The following is a 27,093-nucleotide window of genomic DNA, read 5'->3' on the forward strand; positions in this document are numbered from 1 at the left end:
AGCTCCTCCACTAAGGTCGAGGGGCGCCGCTCCACTGAGCAGGTCAAAGAGGAAAAAATAAAATGAGAATAACTCATTATTATTATCATTTTATTTTTCCCCTTGCTCAGCTGGGTAGGGGCAGGACTGCACTGCTCACAGAGAAGGGAAGGATTGTATTGCCCACTCCAAGTGTGTAGGACACGTTGTCCAGCTGTCTCGGACCGGTCAAACCATTATGAGCACTTTGCATGTTCTCCACTCAGGCTGCATTATAGCCTGCATGAAGAACATGCCCAGCCTCCCATTCTATGGCTGAGCGCCGATCCACGGTGCTCAGACTAATCACGTTACATTGCGATGTGATTGGCTTTCAGGAGGCTGGGAGCCGGGTGCTTCCTGCCCTGGAAGCAGACGAAGAGAGAGAGTAGGCGGCAGACAGGTAAGTGGTTTTTTTTCTTCATTCCTCCCCCCACCCCCCAGGCCCACGACTCGCTTCTCTACTGCTGTTAAATACCAGCCACCACTGCCCAAAGAGGTCAATATAGGGATCCGTTATTGAAAGATATTATTCCGGGTACTATACACTGCAGATGCTCAATAATAAATGTTTGAAACAAAACTAAGTTAATAATTACAAGTCAGTACAGTGGATGTAAGTGGTTGACATGACTTGACGTGATGTGTAGTATGTAAAGTGTGAACTTTAAAGAATATACACCAGATGGAAAGTTATACGCGGAACTGATGTTCCTTAGCATTTAATTGTACTCGGTGCAGTAGATAATGTTATAATAAAGGTTTGTCCTGTGTTTTCCCTTTCTTACTAGACAACACTGAAAGCCTCATGCTAATCCTTTTCGGTTATGTTCTGCCTGCTGTTGTTGCAGTCCTTCTCACGTCAGCTATGAGCTATGCTGCGTACAAGTACATCCATGTTGATGAGCCAAAAAGTCCTACAAGTCTGGTAAGTTTGGTGGGATAATTCATTCTTTTTTTGTTTAATGAAGCAACATTTGTGAATGAATATCAGGTGGGTGAAGGTTTGCATGTTAGATTTGCAAACAGTTTTTTGAAAGCCAAGAATAGGACCCTCTCAGGTGTGTAGCCAATTTCAACATGTTTTAGGAGTCAGAGCGCATGCACTAGGGCCTGGTTAACATTGTCCCGGTGCACAGCTGCATGAGTCCAGAACAAATGGGAGTGAACATACAAAAGATAAATTTTCTTACACCTGCTTTGTCTATTGCAGAAGGGTAAAAATACGTTTTTACTACTCAATTCATCTTTGTGTAGTTGTGAAGGGTAATGAAGTAAGCTTGCTTACTATTGGGGCTGGGACCCAGGGCCGGACTGGCAACTGAAACCGGCCCTGGCAAACTGCTCGGCCGGCTTCCCCTCCAAGGGGGAGGGGGGTGGCTGAGCTGGTTTCTAAGGCCGGTTTCGGCAAATTTTGTTATCGGGAGCCGTTATTCCTGGGCCCAGGTAACTAAAATGGCCCCCCTGAGGCCCAAATTGGCCCCCACCCTGGCGGCCCACCGGGGAAATGCCAGGTGCCCACTATGGCCAGTCCGGCCCTACTGGCACCACAATCTCACAAGCTTTTTGCAAACTCTCTTCTGTTGGCATATTTTATCAGTGAACCAGGGCTCAGAGGACCTAGTCTGCACGTGAAACAACCTTTTCCTAGGAACTATAACATCTAAGGCTATGTTGGCCAATCTATTAATGGACTCGCTCAACTCAAAAGTGTCAGCCTTATTCAGGAGGTGGCACCCACTCCATGGCGGAGGAGCGTCACTGCCAGCCAGCCTCAAAATTCAAAAAATAAAACAATAAAAAAAGTGTCTATTTTCGTTTTCTTTTTCTTCCATTGAATGAAGCTTGGGAGAAAGGGCAACATGGGGTAAGGAAGGAGGGAGAGTGGTTAGCACTGTGATTCACTGTGCATGATGTTTTGGCTGGCCATCTCAGGGCGGCCAAAGAATCATGCGCAGAGAAGCTCTCTCCAACCCCAGTTGCATTTCCGGGTTGAAGATAGCAGTCACAGGCTTCCAGTCTCCCTTGGAGAGCAAATCGAGGGCACTCAGACCAATCCTGACTCTGCTGTCATGCATGACAGCAGCATCAGGATTGGCCACATGGGAGGCTGGAAGCCTATGCTGCAGGAGGAAGAAACAGAAGAGCAGTGTTTCAGCTGGTGCGATTCAGCAAGTCCTTTTTTTTAACGTTTTATTTTATTGTCTTTTTCATCTGTCGTACCAACCCTGCCCATCCACTCTGACGGCACACCAGTTCCTGCTGTTCAGGGGATCAGAACTAAATGATTAAGGGATTAGTATTCAGAACTATTATAAATGACTCCTGCAACATTTTACACCAAGTTGTGGCACATATGATTGATTATTGTTTGGAGTCCTCTTATGTGCCTTACGATTAAGAAGCAATTTGAACAAAATCAAATAGTGATCATTCCATGGTAGGTGGAGTGTTTGGTTATGGAGAAATCTTAGAAATAATAGAAAAAACAAGAACCAAAGTGTGCTCCATGATATGGGTGGGACCTTGAATGAACTGTTTGAGACACAGAGAGGGACACAAATCCAGAGATTCTCTAAAACTGGTCTGAAAAGAGCTGTCCACATATAGGTTGAATAAGAACTGACAAAATCACAGAAAACAAAACAAATTAGCATTACAATTGAGATCAGGGTGAGGAGGACTATAAATTGTAATCACAAGATGGAAAGCAACACTTTAAAACCATGCGACTCCACTGCATGAAAGTCATCTTGTTGTAGAGAGGAAATGGAGTAAAACCCTTTAATAATAACTGCTCCCCCCACCTCTACCTACCTGCCTTTCAAATCTAATTACCTCAAAACCATTGGGCATGGCTAATGCACTGGCAGTTTGGTCTGGACTATTCCCATGGGGCACAGTGTCAAGACTGATTTGCATATGGCTGTGTCCAAACTGGGGTGGCGTAGTGGGCAAAAGAACGATGGATTTAACACAGATCTTTTGACAGGGGAGAATGTTTGCATTGTCAGCATTCCTTCCATCATTTGTTTGCTAATGCGCTGGCTGGGCGGGAAGCCTCCTGAAGCCAAGTTTCATTTATAAAGAAAACAAATCCAAATCATAGTGAAAAATAAGGTCATATCCTTCTAAAATAGTGTTTGGGTAAAGCATATACATTAATAAGTCTGCAATGAGGCCAGAAAAGGGTTGTTGATGAAGTTGATATTGAATATGGATTTGGGTCCCAAGATTGTGGTTGCTACTACAGGTAAACGCGGGGAAGTGAATGTTGCTCGCAGCCTTGGGACAGCATTTGAGACTTTGGCTGTTTTCTTCACTACGGGAGAAAAGCGGAAAATCGGCGTACCTTGCCAGGATTGACCGGGGAGGCTCTGAAGGCAGTGTTGTGTGTGAGGACGGGACTGCGAGTCCCAGCAGGAGCAGCGCTTCGATCACCAGCGCACCTGCGACTCTTCCCGCCCTCCCTCCTCCCCCTGCTGCTTAAAGAGGCTCACGGCCCCCGCTCCGCGGGAGCCGCTCGCAGCCTTGGGACAGCATTTGAGACTTTGGCTGTTTTCTTCACTACGGGGGAAAAGCGGAAAATCGGCGTACCTTGCCAGGATTGACCGGGGAGGCTCTGAAGGCAGTGTTGTGTGTGAGGACGGGACTGCGAGTCCCAGCAGGAGCAGCGCTTCGATCACCAGCGCACCTGCGACTCTTCCCGCCCTCCCTCCTCCCCCTGCTGCTTAAAGAGGCTCGCGGCCCCCGCTCCGCGGGAGCCGCTCGCAGCCTTGGGACAGCATTTGAGACTTTGGCTGTTTTCTTCACTACGGGGGAAAAGCGGAAAATCAGCGTACCTTGCCAGGATTGACCGGGGAGGCTCTGAAGGCAGTGTTGTGTGTGAGGACGGGACTGCGAGTCCCAGCAGGAGCAGCGCTTCGATCACCAGCGCACCTGCGACTCTTCCCGCCCACCCTCCTATCTACTTAACCCCGCCCTTGTACGCGCACGCGGGACGCGCGCGGGTCGCAGCCCGGGCGAAGCCCGGGACAAGGGCGGGACCGTCTGCGGCCGTCCGCGGTCGGACGAGGTTGGGTTGGGCCAGGACCCCTGCTAAACTTCCCTTTTGACATGATTGGACATTATTAGTGCAGCACACAAAGGTATTTTATCATCATTGTCTGTTATCTTCTGGGAAGGTTATAGACTGCTCTGCAACGCACGGAAGAACACCCCACTTTGTATTCCACCATGACATTGAGATCAGGGAAGGAACGTCTAGTTCAGCTAAATACATCAAAGGGTGTAGTTTCAGGCCCCTTAGATGCTTTTATCACCAGAGATACTGGGATCCTTGAAAAGGAAATCGAAATGGTTGAAAAAAGGTTGTCATTAGATTTAGTCTCTGGAAAGCGCTCTTCCATAGGGGGCTTAGCATTAGCGAAAAGCCCTGTTTCTCATGCAGCATCTAACTGCATTTACTCCATCGAGACAGAGGCAATAGTCCATGTAGATGGAGAAGGGGTTTTGCCAGTGTTACCATTGGATTATGGGGCCCAGAAACTTGGTGTAATTCTGTCAAGGGATGGGGAGGATTGCCCAAACACAGGGGTAGACGATTATAATCTGGTTACCCCACCTCAACTCATTGACATTACTCCACCTAATGTAGCGGAGGGGATTCAAACGAGCTCAAATTTGATATCCCGAAAGAGGAAACATGTTTCAAGCCCCCAGGGGGAAAAAGATCAAAAACAGCCCAAACTGAATGATGATCATTTTAGCGGGTCAACTTCAGCCCCACAATCACCCCAAGGTTTTCCTCATGTGTTTTGTCCTTCATACGCTTCCCTGGGGCCTTCTAATACCTGCCCAACCTGCCTCAATAGTGACGCCATCTTGCTGGTCAAGATTGAGGCTATACTAAAAACCATCTTGCTTCCGGTTCTGGAGAGAACAAGATTGATGACCTCCAAAATCGACGCAATGGAAACAGTGGTTAACACCAATATGGGCATTTTGCAAAAACTCTCCACACCTAGTCCTGCGGTGGGGGCACATAATTTGATATCAGGTAAAACACAAACAGCTAGCAATTCAATTGTGAAACAGGCAACCAAGCCGGTACCATCTGGGGTATCTATTAATAAAATGATAGCTGGGGCTAGGACTACCAATACGACTATCACTGCTAATGGAAGTACCCCAACTAAAGCACTAGGGAGAAACTACCCACCTAAATCTCATCCAGACAAAGTGAATCCGCCCATGCTAGATAGCAGGCCAAAGCAATCTGACAGTATTCCACCTCAGATGATTAGTAGGGGGAAACCTAATCCCCAATCCTCCAGGACACCATTGGAGGGTAAACAAAAGATGCGCCCAACACCCCGAGCAAATCTGCCCCCAGAAGCGGCCCAATATACCATAGTCTTAACTGGTGTAGCCCCCTTAAGAGACGGTATTAAGGAGACGCAAGGAGAACTGCGCAATAAAGTAATATACTGGTTAAATAAAAACCGTCCCCTACCACCATCATCACCCACAGAAATTTTATTTGTGAGAAGAGTAGATTGGGTGGGCTATGGTACCAAAGACTTGGAAGGGGACTGTATTTTGATCTCGTTTAAAGATCCATGGGTTGTGGAGCTTATACGAAGGAAAGCCAGGTTTGCCCGTCAGGGCGATGTTCAATCCCTAGATCTCTCCTATTTCTACCCACACACAAATAGTAACCGCCCTACTGGTACCAGCCAGTGGAGAGTGAGAGACGGGAGGTATAAAGGACCCAGAACACCACTCCCATCCCAGTATCCACTACTCTTCAACCACTTTGGACCGTTGTCTGACCTGGAGATGGTAGGCTGACGGTGTTCTCCCGGTCTGACGAGTGGCTCCATTGCTGTTGATGTGAGGGAAGGACAAACTCCACACCTAAATTCACTGATATCCGAAATAGGTGATCAGATTGTACCAGATAAAATAGCTGAAATAGTGGTTATGGCACAGGGGGAATGTTTGCAAAATAGCAATGTTGATGCAACAGGGGATAGAATCCTGTCCATTAGGTCTACCCCAACAAACGCCTCCTTCCCAGCCATCCCATGTAATATCATTGTAGAATCTACAACAACATTTAATATTGTGTCCTGGAATGTTGCAGGAATAAAAGCCCGCATGGTTTCAGAGGATTGGCTGGATTTTATCACTAAATATGATGTCGTGCTATTACAAGAGACATGGGCAATCGAACCTGTACACATAAATGGTTACTTAAACTTCTTTAAACCAGCAATTAAAAGTAGTAAAGGGCGAGCATCAGGGGGATTGTTTATATGGGTCAAACAGGCATGGGGATTCAAAATCACAGAATTCTATGTGGATAACCCCGACCTACTGACCATCCGGTTGAGCAAGAAAGGCGGTCAAGATATGCTAATCTGTAACATCTATTCCCGTGGCCTCCCTGGTGGTCGGTGTCCCCCAATTGTGGATGTCCTGGATAGACAACTAGCGGGATGGAATAAAGGCTCCCTAATCCTTCTAGCTGGTGATTTGAACTGTACCATAGAGCCGCTCTACGTTGCAGGGGACAGTTGGGGGTCCGCGGAGGGCGTAACATGGAATATACCGGACCTACTGATTAGTAAACCCGTGAAAGCAACGGAGGCTGCTCTAAATTGGACTGCATTATGTCTTACTTGGGGGCTAAGGGCAGTAAATGGACGTTCACCCGCTGACCTTGGTGCCAATTTTACTTTTGACAATGGACTAAGGAAAAGTCGTATAGACTATTTTCTTCTCAAAATGGAATTTTGGTCAATCATGGTCGACATGGAAGTTGTCCCTCGCCCAGAAAGCGATCACAACCCGCTGTCACTGAAATTAAGGATGGATGGTCTGATAAGAACAGAAGACCCAGTTCCCACGGCGCAAGGGGTTGTAACTCTATCAAATGACCGTAGGAGGCTGAAATGGTCTAACATTTCGAGGGATGAATCCATCCAGATTAATATTGAGAAAGTGGTTATGCTTGCCCTAAACAAAATGCTTACAGATGACACTGGGAAGGGTATCTTAGAACCAAATGAAATTTTGGATATACATGAATTATGTTTTGATGAGCTCAAGTTACTTCTCTCGAAACCCTGTCAGAATGGAGCTGGCCGACCACTCGCCACTCGAGCAAAGTGGTACATCAAGGAATGCAGGGTGGCACACAGTAACCTAGTAGAAAAAGTTAAATCTAGGAATATGTGTGATGTAAAGGAGGCCAGGAAAAAGTATAAAAGAGTTCAGTGGGAGGCTAAAAGGACGTGGGAGGATGGTTATTGGGCCGACCTGTTGGATGCCACTAAGTCCAACAATCAAGCAAGATTTTGGGATATAGTTAAATGGGGGAAGGATGTTGATTCCCGTACCCCAACCAATCATGTGTCACCAGAAGTCTGGATAACACACTATTCGTCCCAATTTCGCATGGTGGGCATTGATCTCCCCCCTACACTAAACAAGCTGCATGCAACACCCACTTGTGGAGAAACTCTGACCTTTACTATCACTGAGACAGAGTCTGCCCTTGGCTTGACTCAGCGGGGGAAAGCCCCAGGGTTTGGATCAAATACCTGCGGACTTGTTTAAATCAAATGCAGATCTCTGGGTGCCATACATAACTAACATAGCCAACGCATTGGCAAAGGGTGCATGCATTCCTAAAACATGGAAGGGGGCTGAGATCGTCCCTATATATAAAAAAGGAGACGGGTCTAATCCGGGCAATTATCGCCCGATTAGTTTAATTGACTGCCTCCAAAAAGTTTTTGCCCGCATGATCCTGGCCAGAGTGCAGGGGTGGATGGACTCAGAAAATATACTGTCTCCAATGCAGGCAGGTTTTCGATCTGGGACGAGCACCATCGACCAGGTATTTCGATTTTGCATGATCTTCTGGAAGGTGGTTATGCTCGGCGGTGGCACCATTTTTGCCGCATTTATTGACCTAAAATTAGCCTTCGATCTGGTACCTAGAGGTAAATTGTGGCAGGTACTGAGGGACTTAGGGTTACCGGTCGAACTACTAGAGTTAATCATTAGAATGCACGAAGAGAATTATGCAAGGGTAAGGTGGGGAGGACAAGGACAACATACAGATTCATTCCCGGTAAGCCGTGGAGTTCGCCAGGGCTGTGTCCTCGCGCCCACTCTTTTCCTGCTCTTTATAGATCAGGTAGTAAAATTTTTCTCTGATACCCACACTGATGCCCCATCTCTGGCAGGGACCAAATTCCCCATGCTCATCTTCGCGGATGACACCTTACTCCTATCCAAGACACGGTCAGGCCTACAGCGGGCATTGAACCGTTTTGAGGAGTTTTGTGCAAATAATGACCTCCAAATAAACGTGAGTAAAACCAAGTTCATGGTTTTAACCAGGAATAACCTTCTACGGAGCAACGTAAAAATGAGTGGGGTTAACCTAGAACAGGTTGAAACCATGACTTACCTGGGGGTCACCTTGGATCGCCGTTTGTCATGGAAAGAGCAGATTGCGGCCCAACAGCTAAAATTTGCCCAACTGACGGGTTGTCTTTTGCGTGAGCAGAAGAGATCAATAACTAAACGGGTTATCCCTGCCATGAAAATTTATGATTCTAAAATAAATGCTGCTATACTCTATGGGGCTGATTTATGGGGATTCATGGATTTGTCAAGCCTCTATAAAATCAAGTGTAAATTCCTCCGGAACCTGGTAGGGTTACCACAATCCTCTCCCTCGATACCTCTCTGCCATGATATGGGAAGCCTTCCCATTAACGATATGGCAAAATTTAGAGTAGTGGCTCTTTGGAGGCGTTTGTGGACCTCGCCGGATCTCACACTATTTGCAAAAGTACTAGCAGATGTGAGGGCGATGGGGGGTTCAGAAAGAATCCCATGGCTTCAATCAGTGAAAAAGAGTTTACAAGATATGGGCCTAAACGATCTGTGGGTATCTCCTAGTACCAACACTTTCCCCTCTAAAAAAGAATTCAAAGAATTATTTTGGGCCTCAAGGCGTCAATCCTTGGTAATTGCTTCCAGTGCTGGTAGTCTAACAGGAAGATTCCTATGCTTCAAGCAGGACTCTTCCCGGGAGACCTACTGGGATATCATTACTCGATCACTGGACAAGAAACTATATCATCAGTTTCGAGTAGGAGCCCTACCGCTGAATTCATTTACTTCATCTTGGGGAAAAACATCTTCATGTTTTTGTTGCTGGTGCCCTGGTCAAAAGGAAACAGAGGGTCACTTATTGTTTGTTTGCCCGCAGTATTTAGAACCGCGCACTACATGGCTAAAACCCCTGTTTCAGCGCCTATCCTGTAAAAGGTCTTCAGAAGCAATATGGGTCTTGAAAACTAATACCTCGGAAACCGTTGTGGTATGCTTGGCTAAATTTTTGGGCTGGGCGTGGGTAATACGGGCAAGAAGGAACTCTCACTAAACTGCTTTAGGCTAGAGCTCACTAATCCGGCACTTTGAAATGTGTTAGCTTAGTTTATTTTTTAGGCTCAGATGTAATTATGTCTTTGTATATTCTGATGGTTTAATAATTTGTTTTAGCTGTGACTTAAGTGTAATAACATGTTTAATGTTTTAACTTTCAATTTACTGTATTATGGTCGAAATATTTCGTATTTGTTTTTTTTAAATGTGTCTTTTATGATTTTATTATCGAAATAAAGACATTAAAAACCTGAAAACCTGAATGTTGCCTTTAGGGACTCAATCTCAGAACTAGACTTACCCAAGCATACCTTTGTGAGGGAGATTGGGCAGAATAACTGGGGCTGGTCACCGTACTGGCACCGAACTGACAAATGCAGGTTACCTTGCTTTTGGCGCAATAGAGGTGCATCTGCTGTGCAGACTCGCTCCACCCACTTTAAAATAGGTGGAGTCATCGCCTCTGCACATAATAGACCACCATAAGTCTAATAAATTGCCTAATTGATTTTTGTCGCCCCCCCAAAATGGCTATGGCACCAAGCAGAAAGCCCAACTAAAGATGACAAAATCGTTCAATTCCATTAAAAACATATTAAAGACCTTTTTGCAGCAAAATACAATATTAGCAGAAACAAACACCAAACAGTGTGGCTCACAATATATCAGAATGCCTATTTAGGAATGGCGGTACAAAAGGGGGTGGTGATGGACGGAGCATCTGAACCAATCAAACACTCACACCCAGTCAAAAGATCTGGGTTTGATCCATCACCGTTCTTTAGCCCACTCTGCCACCCCAGTTCAGACATGGCTATATGCAAATCAGTCTGACCCTGTGCCTCATGGGAACAGTCCAGCCCGAACTTCCAAGCCATGCCTTCCCTGGACCGGAAACAAGCTTCCCAGGACCGGTTTCTGGCATTACAGCCGTCTTCAGCCCGCTTTGCTTGAAACCAGTGGCAAAGTGAGCAAGGGACTCACGTCTGAGCATACCCTGCCACACTTATGGCGGCCAAAAGTGGTACAAAAGGGGGTGGTGATGGACGGAGCATCTGAACCAATCAAACACTCACACCCAGTCAAAAGATCTGGGTTTGACCCATCACCGTTCTTTAGCCCACTCTGCCACCCCAGTTCAGACATGGCTATATGCAAATCATTCTGACCCTGTGCCTCATGGGAACAGTCCAGCCCGAACTGCCAAGCCATGCCTTCCCTGGACCGGAAACAAGCTTCCGAGGACCGGTTTCTGGCATTACAGCCGTCTTCAGCCCGGCTTGCTTGAATCCAGTAGCAAAGTGAGCCAGGGACTCACGTCTGAGCATACCCTGCCACACTTATGGCGGCCAAAAGCGGTACAAAAGGGGGTGGTGATGGACGGAGCATCTGAACCAATCAAACACTCGCACCCAGTCAAAAGATCTGGGTTTGATCCATCACCGTTCTTTAGCCCACTCTACCACCCCAGTTCAGACATGGCTATATGCAAATCAGTCTGACCCTGTGCCTCATGGGAACAGTCCAGCCCGAACTGCCAAGCCATGCCTTCCCTGGACCGGAAACAAGCTTCCGAAGACCGGTTTCTGGCATTACAGCCGTCTTCAGCCCGGCTTGCTTGAATCCAGTGGCAAAGTGAGCAAGGGACTCACGTCTGAGCATAACCTGCCACACTTATGGTGGCCAAAAGCGGTACAAAAGGGGGTGCTGATGGACGGAGCATCTGAACCAATCAAACACTCACACCCAGTCGAAAGATCTGGGTTTGATCCATCACTGTTCTTTAGCCCACTCTGCCACCCCAGTTCAGACATGGCTATATGCAAATCAGTCTGACCCTGTGCCTCATGGGAACAGTCCAGCCCGAACTGCCAAGCCATGCCTTCCCTGGACCGGAAACAAGCTTCCGAGGACCGGTTTCTGGCATTACAGCCCTCTTCAGCCCAGCTTGCTTGAATCCAGTGGCAAAGTGAGCAAGGGACTCATGTCTGAGCATACCCTGCCACACTTATGGCGGCCAAAAGCGGTACAAAAGGGGGTGGTGATGGACGGAGCATCTGAACCAATCAAACACTCACGCCCAGTCAAAAGATCTGGGTTTGATGGATGTATGACGTTACCACGCATACTTTTAGCACGCATACCTTTACAACGCAATTTTTACAACGCAGGATCCATTACAACGAAGTACCATTACAACGCATTTTTTTACAACACAAATACCTTTAAAACGCATACCATTACAACGTAAGTATAGGTACGTATATAATATTTTAAAAAATGTAAGTTATTAAATTCAATATAATTTAATTTTATTTAATTTTTATTTAATTTAATTTAATTATTTTTTAAACCCAAACCTACCCCTGAACCCTAAAAATACCCCTTTACCCAAAAACCCAAACCTACCCCTGAACCCTAAAAATACCCTTTTACCCAAAAACCCAAACCTACCTCTGAACCCTAAAAATACCCCTTTACCCAAAAACCCAAACCTAGCCCTGAACCCTAAAAATACCCTTTTACCCAAAAACCAAAACCTAGCCCTGAACCCTAAAAATACCCCTTTACCCAAAAACCCAAACCTAGCCTTGAACCCTAAAAATACCCCTATACCCAAAAACCCAAACCTACCCCTGAACCCTAAAAATACCCCTTTACCCAAAAACCCAAACCTAGCCCTGAACCCTAAAAATACCCCTTTACCCAAAAACCCAAACCTAGCTCTGAACCCTAAAAATACCCCTTTACCCAAAAACCCAAACCTAGCCCTGAACCCTAAAAATACCCCTTTACCCAAAAACCCAAACCTAGCCCTAAACCCTAAAAATACCCTTTTACCCAAAAACCCAAACCTAGCCCTGAACCCTAAAAATACCCCTTTACCCAAAAACCCAAACCTAGCCCTGAACCCTAAAAATACCCCTTTACCCAAAAACCCAATCCTATAACACTTTTACTATAATAATATGCTTACCTATACTTACGTTGTAATGGTATGCGTTGTAAAGGTATTTGCGTTGTAAAACAATGCGTTGTAATGGTACTTCGTTGTAATGGATCCTGCGTTGTAAAAGTTGCGTTGTAAAAGTAGTCCGTTGTAAAAGTTGCGTTGTAACGGTTGTTTACTGGGTTTGATCCATCACCGTTCTTTAGCCCACTCTGCCACCCCAGTTCAGACATGGCTATATGCAAATCAGTCTGACCCTGTGCCTCATGCGAACAGTCCAGCCCGAACTTCCAAGCCATGCCTTCCCTGGACTGGAAACAAGCTTCCGAGGACCGGTTTCTGGCATTACAGCCGTCTTCAGCCCGGCTTGCTTGAATCCAGTAGCAAAGTGAGCAAGGGACTCACGTCTGAGCATACCCTGCCACACTTATGGCGGCCAAAAGCGGTACAACAGGGGGTGGTGATGGACGGAGCATCTGAACCAATCAAACACTCACATCCAGTCAAAAGATCTGGGTTTGATCCATCACCGTTCTTTAGCCCACTCTGCCACCCCAGTTCAGACATGGCTATATGCAAATCAGTCTGACCCTGTGCCTCATGGGAACAGTCTAGCCCAAACTGCCAAGCCATGCTTTCCCTGGACCGGAAACAAGCTTCCAAGGACCGGTTTCTGGCATTACAGCCGTCTTCAGCCCGGCTTGCTTGAATCCAGTGGCAAAGTGAGCAAGGGACTCACGTCTGAGCATACCCTGCCACACTTATGGCGGACAAAAGCGGTACAAAAGGGGGTGGTGATGGACGGAGCATCTGAACCAATCAAACACTCACACCCAGTCAAAAGATCTGGGTTTGATCCATCACCGTTCTTTAGCCCACTCTGCCACCCCAGTTCAGACATGGCTATATGCAAATCAGTCTGACCCTGTGCCTCATGGGAACAGTCCAGCCCGAACTGCCAAGCTATGCCTTCCCTGGGCCGGAAACAAGCTTCCGAGGACCGGTTTCTGGCAGTGCAGGAATGGCAGCGCAGACACATTTGTCCTGCTTTGAATAGGTGGAACCTATGCCTCTGCGCAAAGTAGGCGACCAGAAGATTTGAGCATTGACCAAAATATTTGAATCCCCTCCAAGATTCCAACCGCTTGTCAATGGCATCTCAAAATTGTTGAAAAAGCTTCCACATAAAACAAAGAGCTACCCTAAACAGATGGCATCAAAATGTATGCTGCTACTGTAAAACACTTATTTAAAAACCTTTAGCACAAAATATACCAAACAGCGTGGCTCACAATATATCCACATGCTTGTTAGAGACAGTGGCGCAGGATGCTCCCACCTGCTTTTAAATAGGTGGAGCCTCTTCACATAGTAGGCTGCAAGAAGACTGGAGCATTGCCTACGAGATTTCAATACCCCCCAAGATGGCTTCTGCTTGTCAATGGCACTGAGCGGGAAGCCCAACTAAAAATCACAAAATTGTTCAAAACAATTTCCCATAAAATAAATAGCAACCAGAAACAGATGGTGTCATATCATTTGTTCGGTGTAAATAAAATACCTATTAAAAAAAAATCAGCAGCAAAATACACATTTACCAGCAAAATGCAACATGCAGACTGGCTCATGATAAATCTAAATGCATGCTTAGAAATTTTTATTACAGAGCACTATAATGCCACCATCATTGATGTAGCCAAGCAAGCATTGGCACATTTGATAGGTCTGACCTTGGCAAACTGTGCAATGGTTTTTTATTGCAAGCCAAGAGAAATATTTCAGTCAAAAGGGAACAGATGTTTGGAATACAGATTTTATTCAAGGGACATAAGTAACAGCATTTCCTTATTTTCTAAAATTCCACAGGATAATAAACAGTACCCGTAAGCATTTGCTCTTTCAAGAAACAATCTGAAACAATAGAAGGAAGATGGGTGAGGGAAAAACCCATATATGGAGAAAGGGACCATGGAATAAAATGATGTGTGTATTAAATTGACGTGATGACCCAAATACAAGATTTTAGTGCAGTGAATTAGGCAGAAATGTGACTCTGAATCTAAACAGTAAATAAAGTTTCAGACCCCATTTGGGAGGGGCTGCAGAGCAGGCAGGGGCCACTGGGACACATTTGTGGAGGATCTGGCCATTTGCCTCTAAGTGCTTGGGTCTTTCGTACTATGGTTTTTCAGACTGGGCTAAGTGCAACCACTTCAGCATTTGACTCTCAGTCATTGAAATAGTGAGCGCTCACAGGCTTCACAGGTATGTTAGTGTGGGGAACCAAAGAATGAGATCTCAAAAGACACCTAGAACATGGTTGTCCAGCCCAGAACTTCACTTAGCAAAAAGAAAAATACTTTATTACACAATAAGGTGCAATATACACATTAACGGAAAATGTATTAACTACCTGATAAGCAGGTGAAATGCTAATGCAACTATACTTATCCCACTCTCCTCGTTCTATCCCCCCTGTTTAGTGCTTCCACTATTTGGTTTTAGTATTTCAGGGCAATATTAATGTTCAGTCTCTCACGTTGTGGTATGCCTCACGTAGGCCTACCACTCTAAGTCTATGCTCACTGAAGTCTTGAACGCTGAAGTCGAGACACTGCCATAAAAGCCACACAACAGTGTCCCAAAAAAAGAGATGCCTGTCTTCAGTCGCTGTTCCTTTTACGGGAATGACCGCATCAGCTGTAGGTAATCCGTCCAGTTCAACATGTCTACTCCCTCCAGACTGGTAGGTCTTGTTAATAGTCTCTGAGCCGCCCTGTGTTAGGGCAGTGTATGTAGTCCTCCTTCCAGATACAGATAGTGGTGTGGCAACTTAGTAACTTTTAAGAGCAATGGCTGGCCCACCAACACACCTGAGGTACAGTTTTTATCAGTAGAGAAGTGGAAGCACTGGGTTGTGGGACATTTTGCTATTCCCCTCAAATTGCAGAACTTTCCATCACAGAAATGTGATGGAATTTTCAGTTTAGAACCCAATTGTAATATTTTCAGGGCATTCTGGGTTAAAAAAAGTGATGCCATCCTCACAAGCCACAACACCCAGCACTCCCTCTGGTGAGTAGTTTTCAAAATTGTTTTCTGGGTGTAAGAAATTGGCTTATTTGTTAAAGGGTGATGACCCACCTTAAGTAATAAACACAATCCTTATCAGTATGAGCCACTCAAGTCACTAAATAATCAGAGCTCAACCCACTGGTAACTATGGCATAGAGCAGACAGGCTTAGATAGAAGCAATGTATAAAGTATTTGTTCAGTACCAAATCTATATATATAAAAACCAAAGTATGTCCATTTGTTATTTATGCATTACTACACCATTCATCCGATCGGCATTAAACTTTGGGAAGTTGTTGAGTACACTCCCGTGAAGGTTTCTGGCTAAACAAAAATTAAGAAATTGTTTTTAAAGTTGTTGAGTACACTCCCGCGAAGGTTTCTGGTAAAAAAAAATGTGTTAAATATCGGCCCCTCGGCACCCCAGGGCCCTCATAATCTTTCAAATACTGAACGTTTACAGTTTCTGGTGCGACTCGCTTTTGCAATGATCATCAACAAAGCACAAGGACAATCGCTGCAAGTGTGTGGACTAGATTAGGAGAATCCGTGCTTCTCACATAGACAACTGTATGTGGCCAGCTCACGCGTCGGAAAACCTTCTGAATTATTCGTCTACGCACCAGACGAAAACCAAAAAATATTGTGTATCCACAAGTACTCGAATAAAAAAACAGAATTAAAACAACACTTTGAAATGTTTTCCCTATTAAAATGAATAATTTTCAATAAAAATGACACAATGTAAATTGAATGTTATCATAACAAGTTTACTTAAATTTCCTTTCTTCTGAGATCGCAGCAACGCGCGACGGGTAAGCTAGTTAGTAATAAAATCAAAACACAGGAAGAATCACAAACCAATTTAGAAACATAGAGTACATTTTAATAAATTAAATAAATTCAGTGACACTAAAACAACAAAAAGCTAATAAGGGGAACCGGAGATATGAATTTATGAAGTTTTAAATAAAGACAGTGCCAAAAAGCCAGGACCTGCAATGGAGCAAGGGATGGATACAGGGACCCGGCTTGACCAGGTTGGAAGTTTTACCTTGGCACTTAGGCTAAAAATGGAAGTCTAAAATCTCCAGCAGCACAAGGCAGTAGGCTGTAGCTAAGGAGGACTTCACAAGGTTGCATAGCCGTTGGATGAGGTCCCATTTTGGTAGGAAAGTTCCAAGAGGGACAAATTCGAATTTTTCACCCAAGAAATGTCCATCACAAGCTGAATACTGTAGGTGCCTTTGCTCCGTCAAGATTTCTATATTCACACTTAGTCACTTTTTTAGAGCTTGAATTCCTTCAGTGGGGAAAGGCTGGAAGCAGTAGCATAAGAGGGCTCCAAGACACTGGTTACCTTCTGTGCAAAGTCCTGTTGAAATATATTTGCTGCTGAGGAAAAGTTCAGAGCGGGAGACACCTGAATCTTCAGCCCTTGGTCAGATTGGCTTGGCAGGTTTGTCCCAGTTTTCCACAGGTCTTTGGAGACCAAATGTTTCTGAATCCAGGATTTCAGTGATGGTAGGAGAGGTCCACACAGACTCAGCCAAGGGTTCTTGGACCTCCGAAACTGTACTTGGGTGTCAGGACTCACTGACGAAGAGGCCAACAGTAGTGTCCAGGGCAGGACCAGTTGAAAATGGTCCACGTAAATCTTCAGGAGAGTCTTCTTGTAGCTTTGATAGGTCAGACATATAAACCTTGGAGTCCACCTCTTTGCTCTGGGTAAAAGGGAGAGAGCAGGTCCAGGAATTTAAAGGCTCTTTTTGGGTCTCAGACAGCAGGTTCACTCCTCTTCTGATTTTCCTTAGTTTCAGTAGTGTTCTGAGGAGGATAATGAGGATGCCACATGTATACCTAGCACTATCTACTGAGTAGGGTGACCCCTCCCTCTTCCCTAACCAATGGGATAAAAGTTCCCAGTGATTACCCTAACCATACTTGCAGCATTTGCTGTGTGCTCCACTGCAAGCAATCCAACAGTGCCCTTCTCTGCCTTAATCCAAGATAGTGGAACCTTTCTCCCCTTGTGCAAAGACGGTGTGCCCACCCCAGAGGCATGGACAGGGGCATGAGTAACCCCTCCTCTATGATCACTTCAAATCAGTTCTAGGGGCAGCTCCCTCCCCACTGGGATTAAAGCAACCTGTGAGGACATCTTTAATTTTAGATCTTTATATATCCTACTTTTTATTAACATGAACCCTGTCTGATGGGCCAACTTTGGCATAACTTATTAATATTTGAATGGAAAAGTGTAGACCTGCAAAAAGGGTTTATTTGGACAGGTCAAATTGCTGAAGCTGATGTTTGCACTGCCAGTGTAGTGGATGACAAAATAGGTGTTCCAGTCCACTAGTGGCATTTACCTTACAGGCCCTGGGTACACTTTGTGCTAATTCCTATCGACTTTAGGGAAGTGAAATATGCCAAGTAGGTTTATGCTACACACAGTTGTGCCATTTTAATGGGAAGTGCAGCATTGTCTGATATTTGCTATTATCTATTACATTTCTTTGTATTTTTGGCTTCTGTAAGTCAGTGTCCCCAATAACACCTTTTCAAAAAACTCACTCTGAATTTCCTGGCATTATTGGTAATCTAGAACTTGGATTGGTTCAAATGATTACTTAACCTTAAACTCAGATTCTTGTGGATATTTCAAAATAAATACTTTTTTCACCTCCACTTTATATTAATTAGAATTTTAACTATCAAGTGATGCATGTTCTGTACTTAATGAAACTATATAAACCACAGCTCCACTGTTGGCTGTGGGTATCATGGGATTGTTAACAAATTAGAAGCATTAAAAATGTATGCAACTGGAATGGGGCTATTCACAAATATAAACTTACATGTGAGCAGATCTACACATTTAACTTTACTCTGTTGTAAGTGTACTACTTTTGGCTCTACACCATTTATGTGTGTGTATTTACTACGGAGTGTAGACATATATATCTCCATCCCTTGAATTGAGGGGGTGGAGTCTAATTTCTGAGTGCAAAGTGACTAATAGAAAGTTTCACACATAGGCACCAGGATAGAAAATCTCCCTTCAGTAAAGTATATGGAAAATGTAAAAAGTATATTAAACATTTTTCAAAATTTGAAAAAATGTTTTACTGTTAAAAATTCATGGTAAATAATTATATTCACTTTTAATGTAGAATAATATAAACATGTTACAGCTTGAAAACATAATCTTAAATTAAAATTTTAATTATTTTAAATATATTAAATAAAAATAAAAATTATTTTTATGAGTGATAACACATCAAACTGTAGTCATACGTTAAAGGCGCACTAAACACAAGAATCATAATGTTTTGGAAATCCAAGGGGTACTATACCCAAATGATACATTAAAAATGTTGTGCATGTTGAAACATCGCTTAAAAAGCAATGCATACTAAACTAATGAAAACCAAATCTCTGAAATGCAATATCCTGACTAAAGCGCGATTGTCCTTTTTGTATATATATATAAAGTTTATTCAAAAAATGCGCACTACAAATCCCATAATGCCCATCATGGCAGAGATGGGTATATAAAGCGAAATCAAAGAAGGAATAACCCTGAAGAAAGCTGTGTGAGAGCTGTCATTGTTTTAGGGCTGGGGCATTACAATTAGGACGATCGCTCACATGGTCTAATGGTACGCCAGGGAAGCTCTGGTGTATCTGCGTCAACTAGAATACTCTGATCCTATTATGCTGGCTACCCTGTCGGATTTATGAGAGCTCTCCAGGCTTAACGTGAACTGGGTTAAGTCTAACCTGTTTCCATTGGGTGGAATGGGGGAGGTTCTTTTACAGGGACTACTGTCGGTGAGACTCTCTTGGGAGACCTCTAATGTTAGGTATCTTGGGATAAGGATGAAGAGGATCCTGAGATATCGATTCCCTCAATATTGGCAGGGTGCTGGAAGGTCTAAAACCCTCTGTGAGATTCTAGAACACTCTCCGGTTGTCCTTGATGGGCAAGCTAGCATTGGAAAAGATGAATATCTTACTGCGCTGCCTTTATATCTTCCAGGGTCCAATGTATTATATCCCTAGAAAATATTTTGCTGAACTGGATAGATTGATTGTGGAACTGCTTTGGACCTCAGGGAGAAAGAGGGTAGGCCTGGCTATTCTCAAGGGGACCTGGACGTAGTGGGAATTGGAATTTGCATGTTTGGAGCTCTATTATCTGGCTGCTCAATTGCAGCATTGAGTGCACTGGTTCGATGAGGTGGACAATTGGGATAAAAAGTTGTTGGAGGGCACCTTGCAGAGGTTCCACTACCAGCGCTCCTTATGTTGGGTGCTGGAGTTCCAAGCTCAGTCTCATACATGACCTGGCAGGTGTGTCACACCTGGGATAGGGATGCACCAGCCATGTTATGTTATGCTATGTTAATCAATTTCATAGAGTGCACAGCTGCCCAGCCCGGGAACCCCAGCACTGACCGTAGGATAAGCAACGAACTGTCTAAAAGGTTTTTAACAGAAAAGTTATCTGAAAATATGGGTTTTTAGTAGCTTACTAAAACTTAACAGTGAGGTAAGCAAATTAATCACCTCCGCAGCTCGCTCTCTTTATTCCAGGGACAGCAAGGAGGGAGAGGTGGTTCGACCTTAGTGCTCTGGGGGCTGTATGTACAGTAGTGAGTTGCTGCAGGACATGTGGAACAGGTCAATATTTTGACCTGTGGGCAATGCATAGGGCCTTCAATTCTATTAGTTTGTTGATAGGTAACCAGTGCAATTGCACAAGAGCCGTGCATGCTGAATTCAACTTGGGCAAACCCAAAAGGGCTCGTGCTGCAGCATTTTGAGTGACCTGCAATTTCTTTGTGATGTTAGCTGGGCTGCCCCAGTACAGGAAGTTGCCGTAGTCGAGGCATGAGAGGATCAGGCCTTGGACCATCATCCTCCAACACTCCATAGGAAGCCACTTGAGCATTTTTCTAAGGGATTTTAGAAGGCCAAAACAAGTACCAGTCACTTTCTTTGCCTGGGAGATCATGGTCAAATCTTTGTCCAAGGTAACACCAAGGCTCTTACCATCAGATTGATGGGTGGGGGACTCAACCAGACAAGGGGGGCATATAAGTTCTTCCCAGAGCGATGGGTTGTTGCTCATACCATCACCTCTGTTTTGTCTCCATTCAGCTTAAGGGAAGTTGCCGCCATCCAGCTGGCCACCTGTTTTAAGCATGTATTAAATTTCTTAGAGGTGCATATGGTGTCAGGTGACATGGAGATGAAAATCTGAGTATTGTCTGTGTAGGATACCATAGTAAAACCATGGGCACAGAGGTCTAACATATATGTTGAAGAGTGTAAAGCTCAAGGAGGAGCCCTGCGGCACTCTACATTCCAACTTATGGGCATCCGACAAGAAGGGTCCTTCACTAATTTGGAAGCTTCTGCTGGTTTAAAATGCAGTTAGCCATTTTAATGCTGTTCCTGTAATCCCTATTGCTTTCATCCTGTCACTCAAGACTGAGTGAGAGGCGGTGTTGAAAGCTACACTCAAATCAAGAAGAGTGAGTGCAGCTGACCCGCCTCAATCTAAGGTAATTCTCAAGTGTTTAGTGGCCAACAGAAGAGCTGTCTTTATGCTACAACCAGGGCGGAAACCAATTTGTGAGTAATGCAGCATATTATTGATATCCAGAAAGTTCAAGAGAAACCATATAGTAGTTTCTATAAGATTTTACTTATCCCTGGCAGCAATGAGATAGGCCTGTAGTTTTCTGGCCTATCAAGGTCTGGGGAGGCCTTCATTAGCCGGATGATAGCGTGCTTCCATGTGTCAGAGACACATCCATCCTCCAGAGGTGTTGTATACGGCAATTAAGGCAGATGATATAACCTCCTCTCCATTCAGCAGGATGTTTATTGGGGCCTCTGGAAACTGCCCTTTTGTGCTGATTTGCGGAACAGTGTTCGTCAACCGGTGGCATGCTGGGAGTTGTGAAACCCTGCGAAATCTATATCCCAATGATAAATTTGTTACACTGGCCGATGCTATGGAAGCCATTAACTTGGGGCCAGGGCAATTTTTACAGTTTGACAAGACTGCAGTTACAGCAAGAGGAATCTGGCTAACATTTCTGGATGCACCCCAGGAGTCCCACACTCTTGTGTCACAGCTCAAAATAGCTGGGGGCGCAAGTTGATATCCCATCTTTGCAGGGCACTGCGGAAGGACTTCCCATTGCGCACCCTAACAATTCAGGGTAGAGAGCAGGATATACTGGGTGACCCACTTACAGTAAAGGAGTGGGAAGGTATATTTGAGGGGGTGAAGAGGACGTCCACCAATGCACAATTTAAAAAACTTCAATATAATGTACCCCACCAGGAGTACATATTCCTAACAACATTGCAGGCTATTTATCCTGGGAGGGTGTTCTCCTGTCCATGCTGTTTTTCAGCTGGAGCAGAATTCTTGCTCATGCTGTCGGGGTGCTCCAGGCTTGACACGGATTGGCAAGACTGAGTACAGCTACTGGATGGGATATCCCCAGATGTATTTGTCGCGGCCGCGATTTCGCGGCAGTGCGGCACTTCCGCCAGATGGGTGGGGCCGCGTCGGCCGTCTGCAGCACTAGCGAGGTAGTGGTCCCATGGGCCAACGGCCGACGGCAGCACTCCAGGAGTTAAACAGAGCTTGCTAGGTATGATTCCAGTACGAAAGAAGAAACATTTGAAAATTTATATTGCTAGGACTAGTGATTGCTGAGCATAGGGTGGTGATCCAATGGATCTCCCTTGGCCATACCTTGGTGGACAATTGGATGAGAGACATGACAGAGTGGACAGTGGAGGAAGAAAGTCACATGCGCATATCTTGTAGTGACAATAAATTAGAGGATAATTTACTGCCATGGGCGGCGAGGCTCACTTAGGTCCTCGAGTTGCCATATGCTAGACCACCGTGAGAAATCCTTGGGACATTGGATGAGTAGTACAGAGGTGATACATGGAATGCTAGGTGGGATGGGAACATGTGGAGGGGGGAAGGAGATTTGGCGATGCAGAGTGTATCTGGAGCACCATGAGCCTCTGGTGCCCACCCCTTAAGCATGCACTCTCGACAGCTCTCCTTCGACGACTTTAGTGAATGTCCTATATATTGTCCCGTGCGGGTGTTAGTGATGCACAGTGGGTGGGGGTGAGGGTATGTTAATGTGATATGAAATATGCTATAACTTTGTGTTCCTGATTATAACCAATGGCAATAAAAATGTATAGTTAAAAAAAAAAACAAGAATATCTGACCTGCAAAGGTCCGTATCTGGGGGGATAATGTGATAAGTGGGACAGAGGAAGTGAGTGCTTCCACTTATGACGTCACCGCTGTGAAAACAACTTTTGTTACCCACAGCTGAGATTTAATAGCATTAACTAACCAGATTCAGAATGTGGTACTCACTCTACTGGTACTCAATGGGAGACATACACAACAAAATGATTATCTTTGTTAAAGCTCAAAATTCTCATTCCTTCTTCAATGAAAACTACTGTTGAGTTCATTACAATCATTTGTTGAGTAATCTATTAAATGAAATCTGTTTTATCTATAAAGGTATTGGATAGTACATGAACTTTACTAATGCTAAACATTTTTTTAAGTGATGTTTTATATAAATGCTATTTCTAGAGGATATATTTTATGGAACGTGTTTTATTTCTGAAACTCATTTGATGCTGGTTGACTCGCCACATCATTCTTGGATTAATTTGTAAAGGAAGCTCAAGTCTGGACCTTGCCGGTGAGTGACCATAGAAATAAAATTAAAAGACAGTTCAAATGTTGATCCACCTTACAGGCAGCTTGACAGACGAAATTCATTGGAACTTGTGTTTTCATGCAGAAACTAATTTTTTCAATTACTCACTTTTCAGCAACAGCTTCAAATCGAACGTTGTCGTGAGAAATTCCTTACTCCTGAGATCAACAACTTCATCAGTATCATTGTGATGAGTGACTCACACCCACCCTGGAAAAATCAGGATTGGGCCATAACTCAAAACGGAAGCACAGTTGGAAAAGTTCTTGAAGAGTTAATACCACAAGTGCAGCATTCAGGTTATTTACTTCAGTCCCCAGAATTGGCATCTGGGCTGCACGAGGGCCCATCATACAACCGACAGCAGCCATGTCTAGGCGCTTCATCTGGGTGTGATCCCGAATCTCAAAGTACTTTATCAAGTGAAACATATGGGCTAGTTTTGCGTGCATCAAACTCTGCTCCAGTGCAAGAACAGAATTATCGGATCCAGAATGGCATGTGTCCAGCTGACATTGCCTACAGGTCACAGGTTAGTACAAACCTTCCAGGTGAAAGGACGCATGAGTTGGACTGTCCACAGCAGACCACAATGCAGTTAGGAATATCACCAGTGACGACCAATGTGGATCCGAGTATAAACAATTTCTTACAAACACAAACTGAAGCAAAGGCAGATGAAGGAGCATGTAATACTATTGTATTAGACTGGGATTGCAGAACTGGCCGGCTTAATATTCCCAGTCTCTATGATCTTGATATTGAACCTGATGAAGAAGAAGGACAAATATGTGGTGAGTGTGACCAACATCCAGGAGATGGACTTTTGTCCAAAGTGTATGTGAAGCAGGCCTCACAGGAATCCACAGAAGAAGAGGACTTGTGTCTCTTGCAGTTCAGCGGAAAATGGGATTTGCACATACAAATGTAACTTCAGAGATTTCGGGTTCTCTAGCTAGACATTTGTGGAATATGCCATCAGTATGTTTGCCACCCTGAAGCTCATGCCAATGCTTCTGCCCCTTGCTACTTTAGAATTTGACAGTTTGTTTATTTTTTTTCTCTTGTTGTGTCTGTCACTGCTCTGCAGTGATGCCTGTCACACATGTACTTGTGTTCACATTTCCTTTTGTGTAGTAGTGCAATATGATCATCTTGAGCTCTGTCTTGCACGGTACCACAAACTCTTGCACAGATGCCCCTCAAATGTTCCTCACATTTTCTTTTTTCGTTTTTTCTGTGGTCTCGTTATTTTATGTTCATTGAAAAAAAAGTAATCCGAGGTTGACCACACCTTAAAGATGTCTTTTCTTTTTCTGTGTAACTGCATAGTAATTGTGGGTAGAAGCCTGGTTTACTTTATTACAAGCCTTTCTAAATCAGATAGACCTTCCTCCAAGCTTTCCTTTCGATGGACCTTCCTCCAAGCTTTTCTTTCACCTGGTGCTTAATTCTCTGCCAGTGAGGTATTTTTTCATTTATTTATCCGGCGTTTGGTGTTTGACACCTTACCTTTATATCTGAATTATCACTTAACTGTGAAAAAACTGTCATATATATAATATTTGTAAATTTTGAACTTCTTCCACGTGAGATATATGGATTGCTTCTTCGCTTTTGAAAGAGGCTTCCATAATATGAATGAAGAATGAAATAATTTATAGAGCGTGCAATACCCGAGGGTGTTTTATCGCTACACAGACTATAGACAAGGAGACCTCCTGCCAGATGGACACATCTGGAAAGCGCATTGATCTATTGAGTAAACAGCCAGGTCTTCAGTTGTTTTTTTTCTTAATTAATTATTGTTCCTCAGCTCTTGTTGATTTCCTTTCTTATTTCCCCACTTTAAACTGTCTATTGCTTTGTTATTGTTGTTCTCTTTTGCCTTTCTAATGTCCCCACCACTTCTACTAAACCTAGGCCTTCTGTTTTTTGTTGTGCACAAAAGTATTAAAGATGGAGCATCTCTGTATGCATTTAAGCATACTCCATCACAACAGTGACAGAGTGTGCTTACCGCCAACATTATAGCCCCAGCCAAATTTAAATGTGGGCAGACCACAGTTTGACCATGGCGGAGGCTACTTGGTCTTCTCCACAGCCAAACTGCTCCGATGGATTAGATGATGTTGGCGAAGTGGCTATATGTCCATCTGCCCAATTAGGATGGGCGGACATATACCTGTCCGTCATTGCCAGGCAAACCATAGCAGTAAGGGGCAGTAATAAACAAAGAATAATGACTCCCATGAATAGTGTGGCATTTTATTTTTTGTTTTGCAATACCTCTGTCCGCAAAAATATAAATTGGCCCCTCAATTTGTGACTCTTTACTTTCCCTCTTCCTCCCTAGTCTTTCTCGCTGGCTCACTTATACTCACATTCCCCATTCTCTCTTCCCCTCTCCTTTATTCCAATCCTGGATTTAGCTCTTTACTTACTCTTGTTTGTCCATAAAGTGTGGTAGTCAACTTACTTGATTACATTTAAAACCTTTTAAAAACATTAAATGCTAATGCTTTGCATATATTTCATAGCGTTTTGACATTTGAGCATGTTCTCATTTTAACTTCTATAACTTATTAATTTTTACAGATGTTATGCTTGTAAAATTGCAGTTCATTTTACCATAAGATAGTAATAACACTATGACTAAATGTTTGTATTTTTGCACGTATTCCCAAAAATGCCCAAATATGAAAATAATAATTTTTTCAATAAAGTTTTTAAAAAACAGATGTGTCTTCCCTTACTGTATAAAACACCATTAATGGTTGTTTTAAAAAAATATATATATATATCTTTCGAAAGTGCTTTTTACTACTAAGTGATACATTTTATAACAGATGGCTTCTCAATGTGTATGATACTCACATACCCCCCATTATTTAGTGGAAGTGTAGGGAATAAAAAGAGAGCTGTGCACATCGACGTCTATTCACCGAAATGCCTGGGGTGGCGGAAGTGACATCACGCGCCCTTTGGCCTCCACTTTCACTCACACACACATACTTACACACAAATTCACACTTCTACACTCTCTCACACATAAACACATTCTCACCCAGCAAGCACGCACCCTACATTTAAATGCATTTTTTTACTTACCTCAGCTGCCATGGAAGGCCATATTCTCTCTTCTTGTCCTCCATTTTTATTACACTTTTAGTGAATAATATATTTCATTTATTCACTATTGGTGTAATAGAAAATTGACGGAAAATAAAGAGGGTGGAGCCCCAGCTGCCAATGCGTTCCTGGCACTAAATTTGCCACCTCTGAGACAAGGGGTGCAAAGGCAGTCCTAGTGGTAGCAAAGGGCAACCCATGCCTGCCACAGCGCTGGGATGCCCCCAGGTAGCCATGCGCTATACAAGAGCCTTTTCCATTCCATTCCATGTGTCACATCTGCGACCCCTGGCAACCCCTAAACGATGTCCATGACTGTGCAGTTATGAAACATAGACTAAGAGACTAATTTAGAAGTGGGTAGTAATGAAACATCTACCAGATACCTTTGGCTGTCTTTCTGCCACCTCTTTGATCTGCTGCCCCATTCAGTCAGAGGGCCAGCCTGGTAGAAAATGTTAAATTTGTCAGTCCAGCTGCTATTACTATGGTGGAGGTGCTGCTTCTGCCACAAAAAGAACAGGCAGCCAGGCTGCCATAATGGACTTGGTCACTTGTCTAGGTATGCAAAATGCTTACTATAAATTGTTTGAACGTTTAGCTGTACCCTATCGTTATATGTAAGTGAATAACTTTGCTTTTTA

The 27,093-nt window shown here is 44.0% G+C and overlaps 1 protein-coding gene across 1 annotated transcript in view; it reads left to right on the plus strand.

Annotated features, from left to right (window-relative positions):
• Positions 1-26,056, plus strand: part of LOC144763261 (interleukin-20 receptor subunit alpha-like) — a 133,908-nt gene extending 107,852 nt beyond the window's left edge. Inside the window, exons 6-7 of the mRNA XM_078648712.1 lie at positions 810-946; positions 23,433-26,056. Of these exons, the coding sequence (XP_078504838.1) occupies positions 810-946; positions 23,433-24,248 (953 nt within the window). The 3' untranslated portion in view covers positions 24,249-26,056. The remainder of the gene's footprint in view (positions 1-809; positions 947-23,432) is intronic.
• Positions 26,057-27,093: the final 1,037 nt, after the last annotated feature.

This window comes from Lissotriton helveticus, chromosome 6 (assembly GCF_964261635.1).
Source record: "Lissotriton helveticus chromosome 6, aLisHel1.1, whole genome shotgun sequence".
NCBI lineage: Eukaryota > Metazoa > Chordata > Amphibia > Caudata > Salamandridae > Lissotriton > Lissotriton helveticus.